Below are 24,107 nucleotides of genomic sequence, written 5' to 3'. Positions count from 1 at the left end.
CAACAGGGACCTACCCAGGTCTCGCCACAAACACTTGTCTGGGCTGGGACCCGTTTCCCACCCCCTCTGGCCTCCCCACTGTGCTCATCCATTTCTGCTGCACCCTTTGCATCCAGCTGTGCCCCTTGCAGGGGCTGGTCCCAGGGTCACCTGCCTGGTTTCAACTCCTTCTATGCCACAGTGAGAGCATGAGGGATGCCAGGATGTAGATGTGGGTCAGAGAGTGGGGCCAGAAGGGGCTCAGACCCATCCTCTGCTTTGTAAGGGCAGGGCGGCCAGGCAGGAGTGCAGAGGGCTTGTGTGGGATGGCTGGCACACCTGGTGCATGTACCTGATAGAAACCCTGGGTGAAGGTGGGCACGTTGTCGTTCACATCCTCCACGAGGACAGTGAGGTTGGCCTCGGTCTCGTGGCGCGTGTCGGAGGCGCGCAGGGTCAGGGTGTAGCGGCTGCGCTGCTCGTGGTCCAGCGGCCCCGTCAGGGACACGTGGCCCCCGTAGCGCAGCACCGCGAAGGTGTCTGCCACGTCCCCCTCCAGCAGCAGGGTGTAGGACAGTGCTGGGCCCGAGTCCACGTCGTTCCCAGTCAGCTGGGCTATCTGGGTGCCCAGCAGTGTGTCTGTGGGGAGCAGACATGTGAGTGAGCAGACCCAGCCTTGCCCAGCGTACCTGGCTCACCTGGTGGGAAACCAGCTCAGTCCAGAGCCTGAGCACCAGGAATGCTATGGGAGAGGGGGATGCCGGGGGGAAGACGAAGGTCTTGGGGGCTTGGCAGGAAGGTGGAGGTATGGCATGGGCACAGGGCATACTGGCTGAGGACGGTGAACAGGCAGGGCAGTGTCTGCAGCCAGAGTCCCAGACATGGGGCAGGGGCCAGGGCTGAGCTGGTCACTCAGGTTGCTCCCTCAGGAACACAGCAGCAGCACACGGGTCATGCTAGAGAGCTTGGGGGGCTTCACTGGGTCAGTGTGACCCAGCTCCTGACAGGGACTGGCCTGGCCTCCCTGGGGCTCCTCCCTACCCCCTGGTGCCCATGGTACCCCAGCTCTGGCCCTCAGTGCTCCGGCACTCACTCTCAGGGACACGGATCTCCCAGGGCACCGGGATGGTGGGGCTATTGTCATTGATGTCCATCACCACCACGGTCAGCGTGGCCGAGCCCATCAGCGGGGGTGTCCCTCGGTCCATCGCTGTCACCACCAGGCTGTGGGCAGGCATGAGGGTCAGATGTGTGTCCACACATGAGAGGGAGCACCTCACCCATGTACTGGGATATGCACTGCACACTGCATCGCACCTGGGACGTGAACTGCAGGTGTGCACAGGCCTGGAGTGTGTGTGTGTGGAGGGAAATGCACAGCAGCTCAGACTCTGGGGTGATGGATCTGTGCAGGGCATCCTCTGGAGGTGTTTAGGGAAAGACTGCATGCAGCACTCATTGCTCTAGTCTAGCTGAGAAGGTGGTGACCAGTCACAGTCTGGACTCAACAATCTCAGATGTCTTTTCCAACCTCAGTGGTTCTGTGATTTGGAGAGCACATGTGGGGCAGTGGGTGTGGTACATGGAGAGCATGGTGGGGCACGGCAGCAGGTTTTTGCACACCTAAGGCATGTGTTGAAGTCTGGAAGGCGTGTGGGTGCCGGCAGAGCACCTTGTGGGGTGCAGGCGGGTGTCTGGGGCTCTCTGGCTGCTGGGGAACACCTGGAGCCTCTCTGGAATGGTGAGGGGTGTGTGGATGGAGGAATACCCCAGACTCCCCCCACAGGGAAGAGGACAGAGGAACTCCCAGCCATGGGGGCACCTGTGAAGGAGGAGAACACGAACTGGGGGTCCTCGTTGGAGCAAGGTGTGTGGGAAAGGGCAGGAGAAGCCTCAGATTCACAGTGGGGTGTTTGCCAGCATTTCACATACGTGTGGATGGGCCTCCAGAGCATGCACATATGGCGAGGGGCCCAGAGACCTGTCTGGATGAGAGGGGACATCTGTGGGGGCTAGTGCAGGGGTCTGGAGCCATGTGGCAGAACACAAGTGTCCTGTGCTTGGAAGTGGAAGAAATTGAGCAGATGCAGTGCGGATTAAGGAGGCAGGAAGGGGAATGGATGAACCTAGGGCCCTCTCACAATCTCCTCAGCTCGGTAGAGACCTGACTGAGCTGTGTGTGGGCTCATCTTGGCCATCTGGCTCCTATGTCCTTCACTCCCACTGATCCTCAGCTGTGATGCTGGATAGAGCCATTTCACAGCCAGGCTGGGACAGTTTTGGGGGCACCAAGAACAGTGTTCCCCATGCCCCGGGGCTGTGCTCCACAGCTCTGTCCCTGCCCTGGCATCCCCCAGCTTGGCTGCACTCACCGTGTCTGGGACCAGATCTCTCTGTCCAGGATGGCAGCAGTGGTAATGGTGCCAGTCTGAGGGTCAATGTGGTACAAGCCTGGCATTGGCAGGGACTGGTTGATGGCATAAGTCACCTGCCCATTCACTCCCTGGTCCAGGTCATCTGCCAGCACCTGCAAAGCCACATGAGATTCAGCTGTGAAGCCCCTGAGGCAGGACTTGTGTGCTGGTGCCAATCCCAGGCCCAGGCAGCCCCCATCCCATAACCCCAGCCAGGCCAGGGCTCAGGTGTCCTTGTTTGTGCCCTGCCATACCTGGATGACAGGTGAGTCATAGCCCTGTGACTCCCAGATGAATGCCACATAGTTCTGCAGCTGGAAGCGGGGCAGGTTGTCGTTCACATCCTGGAGGTTGAGGTTGATGGCCATAAAGCCAAAGGAAGCTGCAGTCTCTGCCTGGATCACGAGGCGCAGCCGGGGGCTGGCCTCAAAGTCCAGGCTACTGGAGTCCTGCACTGAGATGGCACCTGGAGGGGAACAGAGGGAAGGGGGAGCGAGGTATCAGCACCATCCATCCATCCATCCATCATCCATCCACCCATCCATCATCCCTCCATTCATCATCCATCCATCCATCCATCCATCCATCCATCCATCCATCCATCATCCATCCATCCATCCATCCATCATCCATCCATCCATCATCCATCCATCCATCCATCCATCCATCCATCCATCCATCCATCATCCATCCATCATCCATCCATCCATCATCCATCCATCCATCCATCCATCCATCCATCCATCCATCCATCCATCCTTTCTCAGGTGGACAGGACAGACACACTGAGCTTTTCCAAGCCCTCCCCACACTGCCAGCTTTTCATCATTCTCAAGAGCTGCCCTGAGTGGTAACACACCCTGCTGGGGACAGGCAGTTCCTGCTGCCATTACAGCATGTGACAATCCTCCCATCTGGAGACCCCACTGAGGGTGTGGAGCAGAAAGAGCTGCTCCTACCATGACATAAGCTCATCCAGCTCCAAGCCAGAAACACCTCACTGCAGCTTTGAGACCAGTCAGAGCCTTACAAAGTGCTCTGAGGACAGACAGCCACTGCCACCAACCTGAACCGTGGGCAGCCAGGCTGCTGGAGCGACAAGGTGCTGCTGTCCCACCCGAGGAGGAGGAGGGCAGACAGCAGGATATATTGAACTAATTGACAACATTCCTGTGGGCACATAGGGGGGACACCTTCCATTATCCCAGGTAGCTCCAAGCCCTGTCCAACCTGGCCTTGGACACTTCCAGGGATGGGGCAGCCACAGCTTCTCAGCAGCCTGGGCCAGAACCTCACCACCCTCACAGGGAAGAATGTCTTCCCCAAATCCCATCTAACCCCACTCCCTGAGGTTTTGGGAAAAGGTCTCATTATGGGGGACCCCAATTGCACTGGGAGCAGTGCTAACAGCCTCTGGCCAGTGACAGGGCAGTGCCCACATTCCAGTACCATCACCTCTCACCTAACTGGTACACAGTGTGGACAGTGCTCCTGTGCCCTGGGGGCCCTGAGCACCTGAAGCAGGCATGAGCAAAGCTTCCCAGGTGTTCCTGGAGCTGTACCTGAGCTGGGCTGGATCAGGAAGGCGTTCCTCTCGTTGCCACTGATGATGCTGTAGGTGATGTGCCCCGAGGAGCCCCCCATGTGCATGGCCTGGACACTCGCCACCTCAGTGCCTGGGAGAGCAAAAGGATATGAAGAGACAGAGACTGGGAGCACGTGGCAAAGGGTCAGGGTGATGCAGGGCAGCACGTGCTGTACCACAGGAGCACTGCTCTGCCTGAGGACACTGTGACAGGGGATTGAAGAGCTAAGGTTAATGTTGGGCTGGGAGCCTGGTGTCATGGTGCCTATTCACGGCTCTTCAGTGGTCTCACTGTGACCCTGGGGACCTTCTGGGAGCACTTGGGCACCTGTGGCTGCCTACAGTGATCTGAACACACTCAGGCCAGCCTACAGGGACACCACCCCGACCAGCCTGGGCACCACTCAGACCCTGCAGTTCCTTGGGTCTGCCCAAAGCACAACAGGACTTCCCCAGACCCCACAGTGCTCTCTGATCAGAGTTCCCCACAGCGCTGCTCCCACTCCCCTCGTGCCCTATCCCATTCCATCCCAGCCCTTCCTGGTTGCTGCCCGTGGGTACCTGGGGCGGCATTTTCGGCCAGGGCCACGTCTCTGGTGCTGCGAGGAAAGCGCAGCCCGCGGTAGGGCTCCTCCTGCATGTGGATCACCACCACCCCTGTGGAGGAGAGCGCCGGCTGCCCCAGGTCCATGGCCAGCACGAAGAGCGTCCGCTGGCGCTGGCTGAGGGCGCCCAGGGGCTGCAGCAGCTGGATGTCCCCCGTGTAGGAGTTGATGGCGAAGGCGGAGCTGGGGGTGGCAAAGCGGTACAGGATGGAGGCATTGGCCCCTGCGTCCCTGTCCTCGGCCCTCATGGTGGCCACCACCTGCTTGAGGGGCGTGTGGCGGGACAGGTTGACGGTGAGCGGGCTGTGCAGGAAGGCCGGCACGTGGTCGTTGACGTCCCGCACCACGATGGTGACGCGCACGGACGCGCTCCGGGGCTCCCACGGCGCCGAGTCCACCGCCCTGGCCAGGAAGCTGTAGCTGGGCTGGCGCTCCCGGTCCAGGGCCTGCGCACTCCGGAGGCGCCCGCTCTGCAGCTCCACCTGGAACATGCCCAGCGACTCGTTGCCCAGGTAGTAGGAGACCTGCCCATTGGTGCCCTCATCCGGGTCTTCAGCCACCAGCTGCAGCACCAGGGCACCGACCGGCAAGTCCTCTGGCACCTCCACCGTGTAGCTGGCCTGAGCAAAACTGGGGGCATTGTCATTGAGGTCCAACACCTGCACAGTCACCGACATGGTGGCACTGCGTGGCGGGGAGCCGTGGTCCTGCACCACTACAGTGAGGCTGTAGGAAGCAATTTGCTCTCGATCAAGGGCATGTGCAGTGGAGAGGACACCGGAGACAGGGTCTAGGCTGAAATCCTGCCCAGGGTCTCCACCTAAAAGAGAAGGGGGGGAGTTACAATGCAGAATGCCTGTAAGTGGAATGAGAAAGGCCCCGGAGAGCATGAAGCCCACCACCATGGGATCTGGCAGGGTACGTAGAGTGAGCCCCAGTGGGAGCAGACTCCTTGGGCTAGCTCCATATGAAGAACTGACTCTAACCACTCACAGGCTAGTGCTGCTGCCATGGGGAGTTGCCAGGCAGCCTGTGACAGGATACAGCAAAAATTTGACCTGGCAACCTGTGAATTAACAGGTCAGAGCAGCCAGGAGAGGTGTGGAACTGGACTAAGCCTGGGAAACTAGACACAAGCCTGGGGAGTGAGCAGTGCAGCCTGTCCAGACCTTAGGGTCCTCTTCACTGGGGGCAGAGAGCTGAGAGATGACAGCAATGCTGTGAAGTTTGCAGCAGGAGAGAGCTGATGTGGAATGGGACTGCTGCAGTTGATGTCCCCAGACCCAGGGAGGCCCAGGGAGAAGTCCTTGCCCAGTCCCACGCTCCCAGTGCATCTCACCTGCCACCCGGTATTCCAGGCGTCCGTTCTCCCCACCATCAGGATCAGTGGCCCGCAGGGTGTAGAGTGCCACACGACTCTGGTTCTCAGGAACCTCCACGGAGCAGGACTCCCTCTCCAGGAGGGGTGCATGGTCATTCTCATCCCCCACGGTGACCCACACTGTGGCCTTGGTGAGGCTGGGCGGCAGGCCGGCATCCCGCGCATAGACTGCAGGACAGTGAGAGCACCAGAGGCTGACTGGAAGCTACAGCCATAGAGCCCATGTGCCAACACCCAGGCACCCACAGGGGCAGCCAGGCACATGAGCATCAGCATTCCTGCAGCCCCAAACTGCCCAACAGCTCCTCCTCCCTCCCCATGGCCTGCCCTCTGCAACATTCCCCACACCAGCAGCAGGGAGTTCCTGTGTAGCCCCCTGACCCCCTGCCCGCTGCCTGCCCTTGCTTTACCTGTCAGCACATGCTGCTCCTGCTCCTCCCGGTCCAGGGGACGCGTGGTGACAATAAGCCCCGTCTGTGGGTGGATGGAGAACGGCCCCCCGGAGAGACCCCCATAGGACACCTGCCCATTGGCACCTGTGGGCACAAAGGTGCTCTGAAGGCAGCCCAGCAGCAGCCCCAGTGCCTCATTTGGCTCCCAGTCCTGCATCCTCACCCGGGGCCCACAGGCTGTATGAGAGGGTGGGCTTGCTCCTGGTGGCAGAGGTGTGTGTGGGGGTCCCAGCCTAACCCAGCTGCTGGGAGGCTAAGGAGAACCCACAGAACAAAGGCCACGGGCCAGGGGACCAGAGGGAACCACAGGTTCCATTCCCACCCTCTCCCAGGATTCAGCCCTCCCACCTCCAGGCCAGGTGCTGATCCTTCCCTCTGGCCAGCCAGGCTCTCCAGACTGGCAGAAAGGAGCAGGGTATGCCCAGGCCTGGGGCTGCATTTCCAGACAGGCCCTGACTGAACGGGGCAGCTCATCCTGGCCTGCATCCTCACCCAGATCGCGGTCCGTGGCCAGCACCTGCAGCACCGGGCTGCCAGCCGGCAGGTTCTCCATGATGTGGGCCTGGTACTCGGGTTTCTCAAAGACAGGAGCCTCGTCATTGACGTCCAGCACCAGCACGGACAGCAGCTGTGTGGCCGAGAGGCGTGGGAAGCCGTGGTCTGTGGCCACCACCGTCAGGTTGTGCTGCGCCACCTCCTCCCGGTTCAGGGCCCGCACGATGGAGAGGGCACCTGCGGGCACAGGAGAGGGGCAAGCTGGCACCAGGGGCACTGGGCCCTATGCCTCGGGACTACTGTGGGCTGCAGGACAGATGGCTTTCAGGAGACAGCAGCACTGTGCCAACCAGATGCTGTGCTTGGGACTCCCTGCACCCCCAATCTCCCTCCTGGGGCTCCCCAGCCCACACCCTCCATGTTCCCACGCACTGTGCAATGTCCTCGTGAACCCCTGCACCCTCCTCAGCATCCAGTTACCAGGATCCCTGCCACCACCTCTCCACCCTCCCAGCACTCACACACCATGCAATGTCCTCATGTACCCCTGCACCCTCCTCAGCCTCTGGTTCCCAGGATCCCTGCCACCACTTCTGCACCCTCCCAGCCCTCACCAGTGCTGGGGTTCAGGTGGAAGCGGCCATCAGCGTTGCCTGCTCGCAGGGAGTAGCTCACGCGGCCGTTCTCTCCCAGGTCGCTGTCCTGGGCCACCACGTGCAGCGCCACGAAGCCCGTGGGCTGGTCCTCCATGACGCTGACGCTGGCTGGCGAGAGGAAGACGGGCGCGTTGTCGTTCTCATCGGTGACGAACACGCGGGCCGTGACGGCGGCCGAGCGGCGCTGGCTGACATTCCGGGCCTGGTCCGTGGCCTCCACCACCAGCAGGAAGGAGGCGGCGGCCTCGCGGTCGAGGCCCTGGCGCAGGGTGAGCTGCCCTGAGCGGCCGTCGAGCTGGAAGGGGGCTCCGGGCGGCTCCAGGTGCAGCAGAGCATAGCGCACCTGGCTGTTGGGGCCCACCCCATCCCCATCCAGCGCCTGGAAGGTGAAGATGGAGGAGCCAGCCTGGGCATTCTCAGGCACCACAATGGTAATGGGGTCTTCAGGGAAGGTGGGTGCCTGGTCATTGCAGTCCTGCACGTGGATGTGGACCAGCACCAACCTGCTGGAGGGATAGCCGTGCTGCGTGTCCTCAGCACTCACCTGGAGCACGTGCCGTGCCCCAGCCTCATAGTCCAGCTCACGGGCAGCGTAAATCTCCCCTGTCACACTATCAACCACAAAGGTGCCATCCCCACCACCTCCTACCACCGTGTAGGTCAGCTGTCCTCGTGCAGGGGCGTCCGGGGGGGCCACTGAACCAATCACAGACCCCGGCTTGACCCCCTCGAGGGGATGCAGGGTCAACACGGTGGCATCAGGCCGGGGCAGCACACGGGAGGATGGCAACACCTGTGAGGAGAGAAGGAGTGAGAGGCACACACAGGGGGCTGTGTGCCAGAGCACACGCTGGAACACAGAAGGGTCCCTCTGCTCCTCTGAATGCACTTTACACTGTGAGGGTGCCTGAGCCCCGGCACTAGTTGCCCATAGGTGGTGGAGTCTCCAGCCTTGGAGACAGCCAGAAGTCACCCAGACAGCCCCATGTGAGCAGGGAGCTGGAGAAGGTGACCTTCAGAAGTGCCTTCCCTCAGCCATTCTCGGGTTCTGTGGCTGGGTCTGATCCTGCAAAGCCAACGGACAGCAGCAGAAACAATTCTGCAAACATAAGCAAGAGTGAATGAGAGATCACACTCATCCTGATGGGAGGCACAGAAAGAGAACCCAGTGTGACCCCCAGATAAATAGATACTATCACTGGTTTTAATAAAGATACTGGAGTTAATTTGGGCATGAGGTGCACTCACAGATGGGAGAGAGGATGCTGTAAAGGCCACCACAGTATGACCTGAAGGGAAAACCCACTGAAGAAGCACATTCCTGTCAAGGAGCTGAGGAAAACGGGAGTAACAACAAACCTGTCAGCCCAGAGGGGATCAAACCCAGCGACTGTCAAGCAAATATCTATTACAGGGATGCAAACCAGCCTGATGGGGATGGCCAGCCTAGCCTCAGTGCTCTGGAGGCTGCAGAACAGCTCTGATGACAAGAACAGTTACAGACAGAGTGGAAAAAGGAAACAGTATAAAACATGTTGCTGGTGGCTGAAGGCAGTTGTGGCAGGCTAATACCAGCTCCACTCCTCAAAGGAATGTGGTGTATCATGCCCACCTGGGCTAGAACTCAGCTCTGGAGCTCCCACACTAGTGAGTGACAGGCACAGAGTGGGGATGCTGTGTGACAAAGGACTGAGAGACCAGCTGGCTCAAGGGAGCAATGGGCAGGGCTGGTGGAGGTGGCACAGCAAGGACAGTAAAATGGCCTTAGCAACTGCAAGGACATGGCTGAGAAAATGTGAAACAATGTTCAGGGGGAGTGCCTTGATAGGGGGAACCAGAGCCTCTGCTGTAAAAGGAAGCTCATTACTAACAGTGAAGAAAGGATGTAGCTGTGTGGGCAGCAGCAGGCAGGGAGTACCAAAGTGACACAGACATTAGGGGCAGCCTGCAGGTCAGAACACTGGTTTCAGCAGACCCTGGGAAGAGTGGAAGTCTCTGTGCAGGGAACCTCTGACGTCTTTCCTGCACCAGGGTATCTAGGACAGGGCCGGCTGTCTAAAGCCTGGAGAAGGCAGAACTGCAGTTGGCAGTTCTTTGGACATGAGAACAGGTGCAGGGTCATCCCTTCCTGTCCAGGTTCTCCCTATGGATTTCAGGCCTGGATCACCAGCTGAGCAGGAGCAGAGAGTGCCCAGGGATGAAGGCGGTAGGGGATGAGGGCGGGCAGAAAGGCTGCCAGGTGTGGATGGTGTGCTCCAAGAGGCAGGTGCTGTGCAGGTGGCACAGGGACAAGAGGAGGGGGCATGCGGGGACAGGAGGGGCTGTACCTGCACACGGACGATGGCTGATGTGCTGCGGGGCGCTGTGCCACGGTCACTGGCTGTCACTGTGAAGAGGTACTCGGTGCGCTCGGCCCGGCGCAGCACCGCGGCCGTGCGCAGCTCGCCCGTGGCCACGTGCAGGCTGAACCGCTCTGCCCAGGCCCCTGCGGAGAGATCAGAGCGTGGCACCGGGAGCACGGCACAGGGAGGCATGGGCAGGGTGCCAGGGAGGGAGCGTGCTGTGGGATCCGGGCAGCGGGCACCATCGCCCAGGGGATGGCTGCCAGGCAGGCAGCGCGGGTTTGCTGCTGCTGGGCAGGGAGCGTGGGTTTGCTGCTGCTGGGCAGGGAGCATGGGTTTGTTGCTGCCGGGCAGGGCAGCACGGGTTTGCTGCTGCTGGGCAGGGAGCGTGGGTTTGCTGCTGCTGGGCAGGGAGCATGGGTTTGCTGCTCTGCAGCTTGTACCTATCAGGGAGTAGATGATGGTCCCGTTCTCCCCCTCGTCAGGGTCCTTGGCCTGCAGGGAGGCGACCAGGAGTCCCGATGGTTTCTCTTCCAGCACCTGCAGCATGGCCAAGGGAGCAGTTGAGTAGCACAGGGAACCGCTCAGATCACCCCAGAGACCCCAAGCCTTGGCATGACCCAATGAGCTCTGCACCATCCTGCACCAGCCCTACACCTTCCCCACATCACAGACTCCCCACAGCACCCACAAGCTGTGTCTGAGGCTGGGAACACAGAGGAGCCCACGGCAATTGGCCAGGGGAGGTTGTGCCTCACCAGCCCTCCTCCCCTCGTGTCCCGTTTAACAACCCACTGGGCAGGGTGGGGGCACATGGAGGAGGGCAGTGCTTCACCCTGCTACACCCAGAGCCTCTGCAGCCAGGTGACTGCAGGGCTCCACAACAGTCCTGGTCCTCCCTGCCCCAACAGACACCTTCAGCTGGAAATGCCACAGTGTGAGCCCTGGCAGCCCAGTGCCAGCCTCCCTGCCCACAGCCAGGGATCTCCTCAGTTCCCACAGCTAGCCAGGGAGGTTTCCCACCTCTGGAAGTGCAGCTGGCAGATCTTCTGGGGCTCAGGTACCTCAGCCTGGGCCTTTTCCCTTCTCTCCCTTGTTCCTGGGTAGCATTGCCTGTCTGTAGGTACTTCAGACCCCCAATTTATGCCAGTGCAGCACAAGACCATTGAGACATCAATCACACGTACTCAGGTAACCTCGTGTCCTGAGGGGAGCTACCTCCTTTGCCACTGAGACCACACGTTACAGCACTGCACACCTTTTCTGGATAGCTATGGAACTGGATGCATCCCCATCACCGTCCCCCAGCACTTGTCAGGTTTTGGAATCCTCCTCAGCAAACATTCCCTCCTGCTGCACACCTGCCCCCTCCAGCACACACTCTTTGGTGGAACAGGATTCCCACTTGGCACAGGCTCTGCTGTTCCTTCCACCCCAGCAGAGGCCAAATTCCTACCTCAAGGGGACAGACCTCACATTCCCATCCCATCAGCACATCCTGTGGCAGAGACCACCCTCCCAGACCCAGCTGTGCAGCGTGATCTGTGCCACTTAATGCATTTGGGGAAGGGACAAGCGGAATCCAAGCACGACTCTGGAGAAGAGGGTGCAGGTTTCTGGGGAGAGGGTGAGAGCCAGAGCTATTGCCCAAGCTGCTGGCACTGTGCTGAAGCCCTGGGAGGGGAGACCAGAGGAGCTGGACTCGTTCAGCCAAGCTAGGCAGTGCTGGGACTGTGCTCTGTAAACACTGGGAGAGGGAGGGAAATTCCAGGGAGAGAGGACAGCTTTTTAAGCAAAAACACAATATTGGCACAAGAACAAATGAGTATAAAATGGTCAGAAATTAGTTTAGGCTGGAAATGAAGAGATGTTTTCTAGTACCAGATCAAGGAATCTGGAAGAGCCTTTCACAGCAGTGATGGAGGCACAGGCCTAAATATAGCCTGGCCCTTGATGAAAGGAAGGTCTGCGTGGACACCTCGATGTGGGGCCACCCTTCAGAGGCCCCTTCCAACCTCTCCCTGCCACAGGCTGGGGCAACATCTGCCCCCACTGCCCTCAACCCAGATTTGAGAGGCCCTTGCTCAGCAGGCAGGGACACTCTTCCTTCCACAAGGAATCAGAGCCCTTTGAGAGAAGCAGACATGTCAGAGGAGTTACAGAGCAGCACCCACATGTGCGAATGCCAGCCCAGTCACACAGACAGGAGTAAGCAGCAATGGCAGTGGGCTTGCCCATGCACACTGGTAGGACAGAGGCCATGTGGGCATGTCTGGGTCAGCCCACCCTCCCCAAAGGTTGCTGCAAACCCCAGCCTGGTCCCAGGCTTGCAGAGCCCTTCTGGCCACCAGCACAGCTCCGGCAGGGCTGGCAGTGGATGCACAGAAATGTGAGGAACGTGGTACGTATGGAACAATTCTCCTGTGAACTTCCCCGGCTCCCAGCCCGCTGTGGCTCAGACACTTCCTGAGCTACAGATCGTATTTGTGCTCATCAGCCTTTGATGGATTTTTTTCTTTCCATGAATTCATCTAGTTTTGAACCCATGCAACTCTGGACAATGATTTCACAATTTAATTACATTCTGCATAAAGAAATGCTGCCTGTGTTTATTTTAAACCTGCTGCCTGGTCAGTTCTTATGGAGCTGCCCATCTTTGTGTTATGAAAAAAGCAACTTCTCATTTCCCCATGACTCTGTGCACACCTTTGTGATATTCCTGAGGCTTTGTCCATGCCAAAGAATGTTTTATTCCTGCTTGGAACCATTATCTACCAGAGATCCCGTTAACATCCTTCTCTAAACAGTTTCTATCACTTCTGCTCACTTAGGGAATGGAACCAGACAGAGAGTATGGGCAGAATCTGAGCTGTGGGTGATGATATTTTCTTTCATTCTGTTTCTTGTCTAATTAAACTCAACATTTGATTTGCTTTTTTGCCTGCCCTGAGCCTGGTGTGGCACATTCACAAAGCTTCAGGCTTCTCCCCAAACTGAAGCAGCTAGTTCAGAGCCCACCCCTGGGCTGTGCCATCTGTGTTGCTTTCCAGCAATTTGCTTAGCAGCAGTGATTTCATGTCCCATCATCTTCCCTGACCAACATGATCCTTCTACAGCTCTTCACAGGGAGCCCTCATCCCGAATGCTGTGAATAGACCAGTGACATCCACCATCACATCGTTGAGGGGATACAGCAAAACACGAGCACCAGGGCAGTGCCTCTGTGAAAACAGGCACTCCTTCCCCTGTGCTCCCTCTCCCCTCTCCTAGCAATCATTCCCTGGAGGATCCATCACTGCAGCCCCTTTGCAAGCTCCCCCTGTACTGCCAGCACATCACCAGTGCTTCATCTCAGCACACCACACCTGGTGCTCGAAGGTGGACACAGAACCCTCCTCTGCTCTGCCTGAAGAACCCTGACATGAACGTGCCCTGAGCACGTCTGCAAGAAATCATGGAGCTTTGTGTTATCATCCGGTTTCACTTCTTCCTCCAAGCCTCTTCTACATGCAAAACATGGCTAAGAGTGGGCTGTTGTGGTACTCCACCCTTCTCTACCTCTGCTTCAGCACCTGCAAACCAAAGTGCCCAAACAGGTGTTTTCTCAGGGCTGCTGCAGCATTTACCTGCCCTCAGAACTCTGAACCCCTCTCAGCCTGTCCTGTCCCCTGAAGGACACATCTGCTTTCATGGTCTCTTTGTAGGAGCAGAGCCCTCCCAAGCTCTGGCAGGGCCCTTTCAGCACTTTGTGCCCCCAGACACTGGGCTCAGATGCAGATCCTGCCGTGTGGTGTGTCACACATGTCCCCACAAGGGCTCCCGGCAGATGCCAGCTGGAGCAATTATCACAGAGCCCACCCAGTGCTCCCTCAGCCAGGCTGTGGCTGGCTAGTCCCTGGCCTGCTCTGCTCCCAGAGCCTTGCTCAGAGACAGGGAAAGCCTTACTGTGCCCCCTTTGCCTCCTTTAGGCTCTGGGAGACGTGCTCACCCCAGCCAAGCCCTGCCATCAGCTGTGCCAGCAGAGCAGGGCATGCAAGAAGATGGCTGGGCAAGGAATGGCTGCACCCTAGGATGGGCTGGCAAGGAATGGCTGCACTCTAGGATGGCAAGGGAAGCAGCAATGAACAGAGAAGGCCTGGCTGGAGCTGCAGAGTGTCCCCAGATCTTGTGTCACCCAGGTGGCTACCAACACAGTCCTGTCTGCTCTGACCTGTCTGGGGTGCACAGCTCGGGCAGGACGTGTGGCAGAGGGTGGCTGTCACCATCATGGTGTTTTTGAGCCACTCAGAGCCAGGGCCTTTGAGCACACAGCCTTATGTGCAGCAATGGACGTGCAGAGAGGGCCTGGCTGCCCAGCTCTGGGCTGCCCCTGCTCTGTGCCAGGGCCCTGCTGCCCATGCAGCCTCCCTGCTCTGCTGCTGCCAGTGCCCCTCAGCTGGTCCCACGCGTCCTCGCTGGGGCAGGTCCCCTCCCAGTTCTCCTGAGCAGTACCCATGCAGCTGGGTCTGCAGCACATGCAGTGCCCAGTGACTGCTGCCACCAGAGTGTGCAGGGAAAGCTTGGCTGGCAGGCACAGCAGATCCACAGAAAACTCTTGTGCATGCCGAGCCCAGCTGGACAACATTTTCTTGACCTCCCAGAAAGACAAGTGGCTGCACCCAAAATCCCCAGACCTAGAGGGTGATAGCCTCATGCATCTCCTTGCACACAACTGTTCACCCTGGCTCTTCTCTGAACCTGTGTCAGGTTCAGGGCTCCTTTTGCTGTCCCTCTCTAGAGGCACGTGTGAGCCAAGAGCTTCTGCCTGCTGGCCAGTCCTGATTGTGCCAGAGCCCTCCAGAGCCCCTGCCTGCTCTGTGCACCAGGATTTCTGCCCTGCCCAAGGACATGCCCCTCCTGCCACATCTCAGATTTATCCAACTGTCCTGGCTGCTGCATGGATCCAACTTGTGGCTGCTCATCTCTTACCCTGAAGCTCTCCTGGGTCCCCCTGCCCACCCCCTTTTCCCCAGCAATACTCCCTGCCCCCACATCAGGATGCCACCAGGCCCCACCGGTGCTGCAGCCTGCAGCCCTACCTGCACAGTTAGCTCCTGACCACTGCCCACATGCAGGAAAGCAGGAGCGTTGTCATTCTCATCCAGCACAGTGACATAGATGGTTCCGGTGGCACTGCGAGGCGGTGCTCCCCCATCCTGCACAATCACCAGCAGCTGGAAGTTGGACTGCTGCTCCCGATCCAAGCTGTGCTTGGTGCTGACCTCTCCTGTGAGGGAGAATCCCAGAGGGGTTTGGGTTGGAAGGGACCTTCAAGCCCATCTTGTTCCACCCTGCTGCCATGGGCAGGGACACCTTCCACTATCCCAGGTTGCTCCAAGCCCTATCTAACATGGCCTTGAATGCTTCCAGGAATGGGGCAGGCACTAGAAGTGAGAATACTGATGAGCAGGGACCCAGCTCAGCCCACAAGCTGCATTAGAGCAGAGCCTGTGCTCAGATGTGTTATTCAGCTGTGTTGCTGGAGCCCAGCACTGCGGGGGCAGTAAGGTGAATATTCTGCTGCTGCATTGGCCTGGCTGCCATCACTGCTGCCCTGCCCTGGGCTTTCTGACCAGACAGCCCCACCTGGAAAGCTGGGAGTGTCTCACCTGTCTGTGTGTGGATCAGAAAGTTGGGGTCGTGCTGGAGCAGGCGGTAGGTGAGCCGGCTGTTCTGCCCGGCGTCCCGGTCGCTCGCCATCACCCTTCCCACGGTGCTGCCAGGAGCCTGGTTCTCAGACACAGTGAAGAAGTACCGCTCTTCGCTCAGCCGCGGGCTGTTGTCGTTCTCGTCGGTGATGCTGACGCGCACGGTGCTGGTGCCGGTTTTCCGCGTGTCCGCCGCGGCCCCGGTGCCTCCCACCGAGGCCAGCACCGTCAGCACGTACAGGTCCCGCGTCTCTCGGTCCAGGGCGCTCTTGACGTACAGCCAGCCGCTCTCGGGCACGATGCCGAAACTGGCAGCGTCCCCATCCGCACGCAGGTGGTAGGTGAGGGCCGAGGGCTCCACATCATGTGCCAGGGCCCTCACCTGCAGGAAGCGGGTGGAAACGGGAACACCCTCCTGCACCTCCACGCGGTAGGTGAGAGTGTCAAAGATGGGTCCGTTGTCGTCCTCGGCCTGCACGTGCACCAGCAGCGTGAAGGTGGAGCTGAGCTGGGGAACGCCGCTGTCCCGGGCCACGATGGCCAGGCTGTAGGTTGAGATGGCCTCGTACTGCAGGGCCCCGAGGAGCCGCACGGCCCCCGAGGCACGCTCCACGACAAAGGTGCCCTCACCCCCCGAGAGCAGCTCAAAGGCCACCTGTCCATTGGCACCGCTGTCACGGTCCTCAGCCTGCAGGGTGTACACTGTAGTGCCGGGCTCTGTGGCCTCTGGCAGCAGGATGGAGTCAGAGGGAGTTGGGAATGCCGGAGCATTGTCATTCACATCTGACACAGAGATCTTCACCCGCGTGTTGCTGTAGGCAGGGGGGGAACCGCTCCGGGCCTGGACATCCAGGACGAGAACTGCCTGGGACTCGTGATCCAGAGGCAGGCTGGTGCGCAGCTGCCCCGAGGCCGAGTCAATGGAGAAATAGCCATGAGGGTCCCCCGAGGAGATGGAATAGAAGATGTCATCAGCATGACCTGTGGGCAAGAGGACGGAGACAGAAGGAATGAGGTGCCATCCAGCTTACTGCCTCAGCCCTGGGGTCAGGCAGCTGTGCTCCAAGGGGTGCAGCAGCACAGTGCCCATGTGCACAGACCCCAGGTGTGCTTATGCACTTGTGTAAGCACAGGTGCTGAGCTGGGTGCACACTCAGGTATCAGTGTGTGGAGCTCTCAGAGCAGGGCCACTCCATGAGGAAGTGTGGTGGATGCTGGACCTCAAGGATGGTGTGGGGACAGGGAAAGTGGCACATGCAAAAGGGACAAGGCCATACCTGGCGGGTTCTGGGCCTGGACAGCCCCCACAGTGGCGCCCTGCGGCACGTCCTCGGGCACGCTGAAGAAGTACTGAGCTTGCTCAAAGACAGGGGGTGAGACTGTGCCCTCCACGATGCTGATGTTTACCCGGGCATTTGGCTGTGCCTGCAGGCCCCCCCCATCCTGAGCAGAGATCACCAGCTGCACCAGGGTGTTGGCTTTGCCACTCAGAGACCATGACAGAGAAATGACACCTGAGGAAGAAAGTCCTTGATGCAGCATTGTGCTGCACCCCTGGCACCTGGCACCAGGGAACAGGCCAAACCATAAAGTGGAAAAGGCAGACCAGAAGGGGTAGGAGACAATGTGCATCACAGTGGAGCCCACCACGGAGGAGCTGGAGTGAATGAGTGGAGCTCTCCCAGGAAAGCCTCCCCAAACCCTCCGCGCTTTGTCTTACAGCCAGCTCTGAGTTTAGCGGCAGTACAGGCTGTGGGACATGAGCCAGAAGGCAGGTCTTGGGAGAGGGAAAGGCAGGGAGAGGGCTTCCAATCTGGGGCACAGGGAGAGTGTCATAACACAGCAAGCAGGCCCTGGGCTGGCAGACAGGATCTGGGAGGGGATATAGAAGTGAAGGACCATAGTTGATAGGCCTTACGAAGGAGATGGCCCTGCATTAGGAGGGCTGGTAGGGCTTGTAATCTTCCCAGTCACCTGCTGGGAATTGAGAACCAGTGTGCAGATTTCCCAAAGCACCTTTCTGTCCTGTTGAGAGTCCCTGGCATCTCATACCCATGCACCCACTTCCTCAGCAGAAACTGCTCTGGCTTCCAGCAGATGCAGCCAATGAGAACAGTGGGATCAAGAGTGACAGAGTTATAGAGGAGAGTTAACTGAGCTGGAGAAGAGGGAACTGGCAGGGACAAGAAAGGAAGCAGGATACAGCCTGATCATATAGCTGATCATACAGCTGTGTGATCAGCACACAAGAGGAAGGGCACAGTGATTCGGAGATGGGGAATGGGGAGAAGAAGGCATACAGGACAAATGAAGAACAGAACAGGGAGCAGAAACAATAAGTCAGGGACTGACTCTGGGAAGGGGTTACCATAGTCTAAGGAAATTTAGCAGGGAAAGATGTGGCAGGGAGAGGAACAGACACACTCTGGAGACAGACTGCACTGCTGAGGTGGCCAAGCAGAGACACTCAGGCTGGTTTTGACACCTCCCACATGCCAGTGCTCCAACCGCTGCCTGCCCTGGCTGCCTGAGAGCTCACCTGTGTCCTTGTTGAGGGAGAAGAGCGGGGGCGAGTTTCCCCGGACGATGCGGTATGTCACCCTGCCATTGAGGCCCTCGTCCTTGTCGTGGGCAGTGACGCGCAGCACGGCCGTGCCCGGCATGCTCTGGGTGCTGATGCTGGCAGCGTATTCCAGCGGGTAGAACACCGGCCGGTTGTCATTCGTGTCCTCCAGGAACACCTTCACGTACACCATGGAGTTCAGGCCGCCCTGCGGAGGCACCGGGTCAGGGACAGCCCAAGGACAGCAGTACCCCTGCCCAGGGCTGGCTCAGCAGCACTGCGTGTGCAGCCTCGGCAGCACTCACCCCGTCCACAGCAGTGATGGTGAAGTCATAGGCAGCCGTGCCCTCATCACGGTCCAGGGGCTGCACCGTGCACAGCTGCCCCAAGTGCTTGTCAATGCTGAACTGTGTGGGGATGACGCTGCCGATGCCAGAGCCGATGGAGTAGGAAAGGGAGCCAAACGCACCACTGTCTGCATCTGTGGCTGTCACCTGTGTGAGGGAAGGCACCACCTGAACAGAACAGAACCCGCCAGAGCCAGCCCAGCCCCACCACCACGCCCCAGTGCCACCTTCTGCTCCATGGCCACAGCCACCATGCCACCCTCAGAGCTGGCCATCACAATGCAGCGTGACAGCAATTGTGGCTCTTGTCCCAGGCCAGCCACTGCTTCTTCTGCAGGACATGCAGCACTGCAGCAGCAGCAGCCCCTGCACCTCTATTCCTTCTTTTCTGCAAAGACACTCAGGATGGGACAGGAAGAAAGTCACCCCCCTGCCACCATGGCCCTGGCTCTGTCCTGCTCTCAGGGCTCCATGTCTAGCAGTCCCAGACACAGGGCATGAGGATGGAGGGTGGCACTGCCCTGTGACAGTCCAGTCTCACGTTGTCTGTAGCACAAGAAGTGCACCCACTATGACAGACGTGGCAGGAGGAGGAATGCTGCTCCCTGCCTGCCCTCCCCAGCTCCTCCTTCGGGCTCCCACAGAGCTCAGGTCAGCAGAAACCAATTCCTGACTCCACATCCCTGCCCACAGCTCCTCCACCAGCTGGGAGCTCCATGGAGAGCAGAGCTGGGGGACAGAGCTGGGGAAGGCAGCTGGGCCAGGCACGGGTGAAGCGGAGTTCAGGCCTCGTCAGCCACAGCTCCTCCCCGCAGCAGCCATGGGGCCTCGCTCTGCACGAGGAGCGCCGCGCCAAGCCGAGGGCCTGGCTGGGGGCTGTGAGCCGCTCACCGGGGAGGCAGCAACCAGGGGACAGGACACAGGGCCTGCAGGCAACAGCCATGGGCAGGGGTGGGACCAGCCTGTCCTGACAGGGAACGGGAGGCAGCACCTGCGACACCCCCAGCAGCCCTGCTGCCTGTGGGCTGAGGGGCTGCCTGCAGGGAGAAACTGAGACCACATCTCCAGGGAGCACTAAGCTCCTGTGCAGAGAATCTGCTCCCCAACCCTGCAGCAGCTGCCAGAAGAAGCACCATGGAACAGGATCCCCCTCCCCACTCCAGCTGCAGAGCACTTGGAAGCACAGGTGCTGTCACAGAACTGGGTCAGGAAGCACTTTGGGAAACTAGACCCACCTAGAGCTCACCATCCCCCTCCCTACTGACCCAGCCCATCTTCCTGGGGAACTGCTCAGCAGAGAGCACAAATCTGACCCTGCTGATATCACTGGAGCTCTTGTGCAGGTTACCAGTACAGTGGCTCCATGCTGCCTGTCATTACTGGGGTACAGCCCTGTACCCACACCCTGTGTGCCTCTGCCCTGCCTGGGGTACAGCCCTGTACCCACACCCTGTGTGCCTCTGCCCTGCCTGGGATACAGCCCTGTACCCACACCCTGTGTGCCTCTGCCCTGCCTGGGATACAGCCCTGTACCCACACCCCGTGTGCCTGTGCTGTGCCTGGGATACAGCCCTGTACCCACACCCTGTGTGCCTGTGCTGTGCCTGGGATACAGCCCTGTACCCACACCCTGTGTGCCTGTGCTGTGCCTGGGATACAGCCCTGTACCCACACCCTGTGTGCCTCTGCCATTCCTTGGGTCAGCTGCCAGTCTTCTCCTGCACTGCAGATGGAAATGCATAACCAGCTGGAATAGGTACTATATGGTAAATGAAGTTTTTTCTTTCCTTCAGAATGAAGTATTTCTCACTCTGAAGGTTATCTAAAATGCACATCAGCTGCTTACATCACTGTACAGCCACACACTCTGCTGCAGAGTGAGATAGCAGCTTCAGGCTCCTTAGCCCAAGGGGCTCTGATGCTTCCAGAAGAGTCTCCCTTCCCCACCATAACCATCTTCTGATGGGTGCCACCCTTAGGATTACCCAGAGGGGGAATACCCAGCTTCCTGCCACAAGACTTGGGCCAGGTTTCAGAAACAGGGAAGCAACAGGTGAGCTCTCACTACTGTGTAATGCAGCACCACCTCCCTGACGGCTTCCTGGTACCCAGAGCCATGTTCCAGCAAGATAACTGGTGGAGCCAGCAGTGTGGTATCAGAACCAGCCCTGGCTGTGCAGCCAGGACAAGGTATCCCATGTATCTACTGCTTCACTGCCCCATCCTGTGATGGGACCATCTGTGAACCGCTGGTCCAACACAAAACTCTGCCCAATATGAGCCTACACAGCATCTAAGAGAGGTCACATCACTGGTGCCACCACAACTGCAGCCCTGCACCTGGTTCTTGTCTCCCTTGGATGGGAGATGCTAAACTGGTGCCTAGAGAGAAGCCACAGGAACAGCAAACACCTGCTGGACCAGGTCACGGTGTTGGCTGACTTTGGGGCCACTGGACACTTTGCTCTGTGCTCTGCCACTGCGTGCAGAGGGAGGGGGCTGTGGCTGGTGCACGCCAGTCCCAGCTCCCTGCCTGCAGACTGCTGATATCCCATGTGTGCATCCCATGGGATGGGGCTGGCTGACCGCCCGTGGGCAGCCCACGTTCAGCAGGGCCTGACACGAGACCCAGGGACAGCAGGATCCCCGCTGCAGCTGGGTGATGCCTCCTGGGGACTCCTGAGACACCACAGGGACCACCAGGTATGGCAACCAGCTCATTCCAGCTGCATGCACTGCTGCAGACTCAGAGCACACACAGTTTGAGACTGAGACACATTTTTAGCTGTGAGGGCAATTAGCCACCAAAAGGGCTCATTAAGGCCTGCGGTGAGTTCACCACTTCTGGAAATTTTTAAACCAAGCATGGACATTTTTCCAGGAACTTTGCTAGAAGCTAATGCAGGGCAGCCCCAGGCTCTGTATTTAGCATCCGCCCCAAGTCTTGGATCCACAGCTGGTTTCACTGCAGCTCACTCATGAGACTCTTGATGTTTGCCTGAAAAATAGAGGGAAACGGGGTCAAGCTGCCTGTGGAACTGCCCAGGAAACTGCACTGGGGCTGTGCCAGTCCTGTTGCTCGAATGTGTGGGAGCAGGAGCCAGGGCTCTGAGCCTGAACAGCAGCCCCACTGCCCTCTCTCCTCTGACTTCTGAACGGAGCCCGCACAGCCACAAAGGCTTTAAGCACAAGGACACCAATGACCTGCCAGGAGATCCCTGACCTGAAGCTGCCAAGGAAGCAGCAGTACCTGAGGAAGCCAGGATCACAGACCCCTGGTCTCACAAAGATTCCAGAGTCCCTGCCAAGCAGGGGTGGCACGCAGCTGGATCTGCTGTTCCCTAGAAGGGACTGCTAACTGGGGATGTGGCAGCTGGCAATAGCTGTGACTGCAGTGGCCCTGAAGCTGCAGATTCAGTATCCTAAAGGGAGTGAGGAAGAAGAGAAGCTGAGTACAGAGCCTGGATTGCAAGACAGAGTTCAGCTTTTACAGGGAACTGGTCGATGGAAGGGATCTCATGGGAGGCAGCACTGAAGGCCAAGGCAGCTGAGAAAAGCTGGAAAGCCTTCAAGACAGCACACTCCAGAGCAGCCCATCCCAAGGCTCAGGAAAACACAGAGACCTCAGCAGATGGCCTGGGCTAAGCAGGGGCCTCCAGGCTAAGCTGCCATGCAAAAGGTGGTGCATGCTAAGAGAATTGGACTGTCCAGCCGGGAGAGGGGGAGGCTCTGGAGTGACCTGACTGGGGCCTTTCAGTACCTGGAGGGAGCCAACGAGATGGAGAGAGAGGCTATTTAAAAGGGCCTCAAAAGACAGGACAAGGGAGAGCTGCTTCACACTGACAGCGAGTAGGTTTAGATTGGATATTGGGATGAAATTCCTCCCTGTGAGAGTGATGAGGCCCTGGCACAGGGTGTCCAGAGAAGCTGTGGCTGCCCCTGGATCCCTGGCAGTGTCCAAGGCCAGGCTGGACAAGGCTTGGAACCACCTGGTTGAGTGGAAGGTGTCCCTGCTCATGGCAGGGGGGTGGAAGGAGATGACATTTAAGGTCCCTTCCAACTCAAACCATTCCACAATTCTTTGAGATGGGCATGGAGGCAAGACACATAGTAGGAATCTATAGACACTGCCAGGCATGTCAGGATGTGCCAGCAAAGTCAAAATTCGAACCTGAGCATGGCAAGAAGAGCCTCTGCACTGTGCTGGCAGTGAAGGCCTGAAGAAGAGCCCATTTCTGAGTGTGGATTCAGCAGCAGCAGGCACAGCTAAGACTGGGACACTCAGTGCCTCCTCCACCTCGTTCTCCACCAGCCTCCCAGGCCTCCATGCTGTTCAAAAGGCTTCAGAGAGCCTCCAGAGAGGGGGGAAGAGAGAGTCAGTATTTCTTTGGAAAGATTGATCCATGTGAATCCATGGGACTCAACTGGCTGCATCAATGGATGCTGGCAGAAATGGATTTGTGGGGCTGCTCTTCACATGTGAGGGCAAAGCAGAGGTGATCAGTGACACCTGGAGGAATGCAAGTCTCACATCCCACCTTCAACAAAGGCCAAAAGGATCATCTGAGGGTCTACATTCTCATCAGCCACACTTTGGGCCCTGGGAGAATCATGGAGCAAGTCTTCTAGCATGTTTTAGGCCACATGAAAGATCCTGGAAGGGAAGAGCCATCATAGATTGACCATCCTGTTTGCTCTCTATGGTGGTGGGATCTGGGCTTAAAGGGCTGACAGCTGTGGGTGACAATTGCCTTGACTTTAGGAAGGGTTTTGACACCTTCTCCCATTGTCCTCATACCCAAGGAAGGATGTTAGAGTTTGGAGGGCTGGGCAATCGGGTGGGTGAAAGACAGGTCGGGAGACAGGCTCTGGGGAGAGGTTCATGAGCAGTGAGGGAAAGGGTCTGGATGAAAGTGACAGAAGAAATACTCCATTTCTGTCAGACATTGGATGCAACTGAGAAGGCACATGCCCTTGAGACCAGAGGATGTGTTAAGGAACCCAGGGACGACCCCGATGTTTTGAGGACTTCATGGATAGGTGTAGAAGAGGCTGCTACCACGGCAGGGTTTGAGGATCACATCTGGGCTACCTTCAGCTGAAATCACTCACTGATCAGTGCAATTACATGGGAACGCTGCTGTTGGCATCCAGTTCCCAGCTGGGTTTGAATCTGGCAAGGGATGTCAAAGTCAACAAGAAGGGCTTCTGTAAGCACATTGGTGACAGAAGGAAGGCTGGGTAAAATGCAGGCCCACAGCTGAAGGAGACTAGGGACCTGCTGACACAGGACATGTAAAAGACTGAGGTACTTAATGCCCTCTTTCCCTTACTCTCTACTAGTAAGATGGGTCTTCAGGAGCCTCAGGTGTCAGAGAACAGGGTGAAGGACATCACTGCCAGGCCCTTCACAATAATCTTTGCTCAATCATCACGTTTGGGAGGTGCCTGAAGACTGTGGGAAAGTAAATATCTCCCATCGTCAAGAGTAAGGCAGGAGAACCCAGGTAACTACAAAACAATCAGGGTCACCTTGATCCCTGGAAACTGATGGAGCAGCTACTCCTGGAAACCATTTTTATGCATGGGAAAGACAAGAAA

The 24,107-nt window shown here is 58.3% G+C and overlaps 1 protein-coding gene across 1 annotated transcript in view; it reads right to left on the bottom strand.

Annotated features, from left to right (window-relative positions):
- The window catches only part of DCHS1 (dachsous cadherin-related 1), a 43,924-nt gene that overhangs the window by 5,632 nt on the left and 14,185 nt on the right, over positions 1 to 24,107 (bottom strand). The window contains exons 3-19 of the mRNA XM_071429973.1: positions 18,465 to 18,653; positions 18,136 to 18,367; positions 16,874 to 17,110; positions 15,558 to 16,577; positions 14,988 to 15,175; positions 10,353 to 10,449; positions 9,895 to 10,052; positions 7,526 to 8,360; positions 6,909 to 7,148; positions 6,375 to 6,500; positions 5,923 to 6,132; positions 4,540 to 5,403; positions 3,956 to 4,069; positions 2,648 to 2,859; positions 2,352 to 2,506; positions 1,073 to 1,203; positions 332 to 618 (exon numbers count right to left, since the gene is read on the bottom strand). Coding sequence (XP_071286074.1) covers positions 332 to 618; positions 1,073 to 1,203; positions 2,352 to 2,506; positions 2,648 to 2,859; positions 3,956 to 4,069; positions 4,540 to 5,403; positions 5,923 to 6,132; positions 6,375 to 6,500; positions 6,909 to 7,148; positions 7,526 to 8,360; positions 9,895 to 10,052; positions 10,353 to 10,449; positions 14,988 to 15,175; positions 15,558 to 16,577; positions 16,874 to 17,110; positions 18,136 to 18,367; positions 18,465 to 18,653 — 5,295 coding nt within the window. The remainder of the gene's footprint in view (positions 1 to 331; positions 619 to 1,072; positions 1,204 to 2,351; positions 2,507 to 2,647; positions 2,860 to 3,955; positions 4,070 to 4,539; positions 5,404 to 5,922; positions 6,133 to 6,374; positions 6,501 to 6,908; positions 7,149 to 7,525; positions 8,361 to 9,894; positions 10,053 to 10,352; positions 10,450 to 14,987; positions 15,176 to 15,557; positions 16,578 to 16,873; positions 17,111 to 18,135; positions 18,368 to 18,464; positions 18,654 to 24,107) is intronic.

The sequence above is a fragment of the Agelaius tricolor genome, unplaced genomic scaffold (assembly GCF_023055355.1).
Source record: "Agelaius tricolor isolate 1412-34295 unplaced genomic scaffold, bAgeTri1.0.p SCAF_7, whole genome shotgun sequence".
Lineage (NCBI taxonomy): Eukaryota > Metazoa > Chordata > Aves > Passeriformes > Icteridae > Agelaius > Agelaius tricolor.
This window is presented reverse-complemented; position numbering and strand designations above follow the sequence as displayed.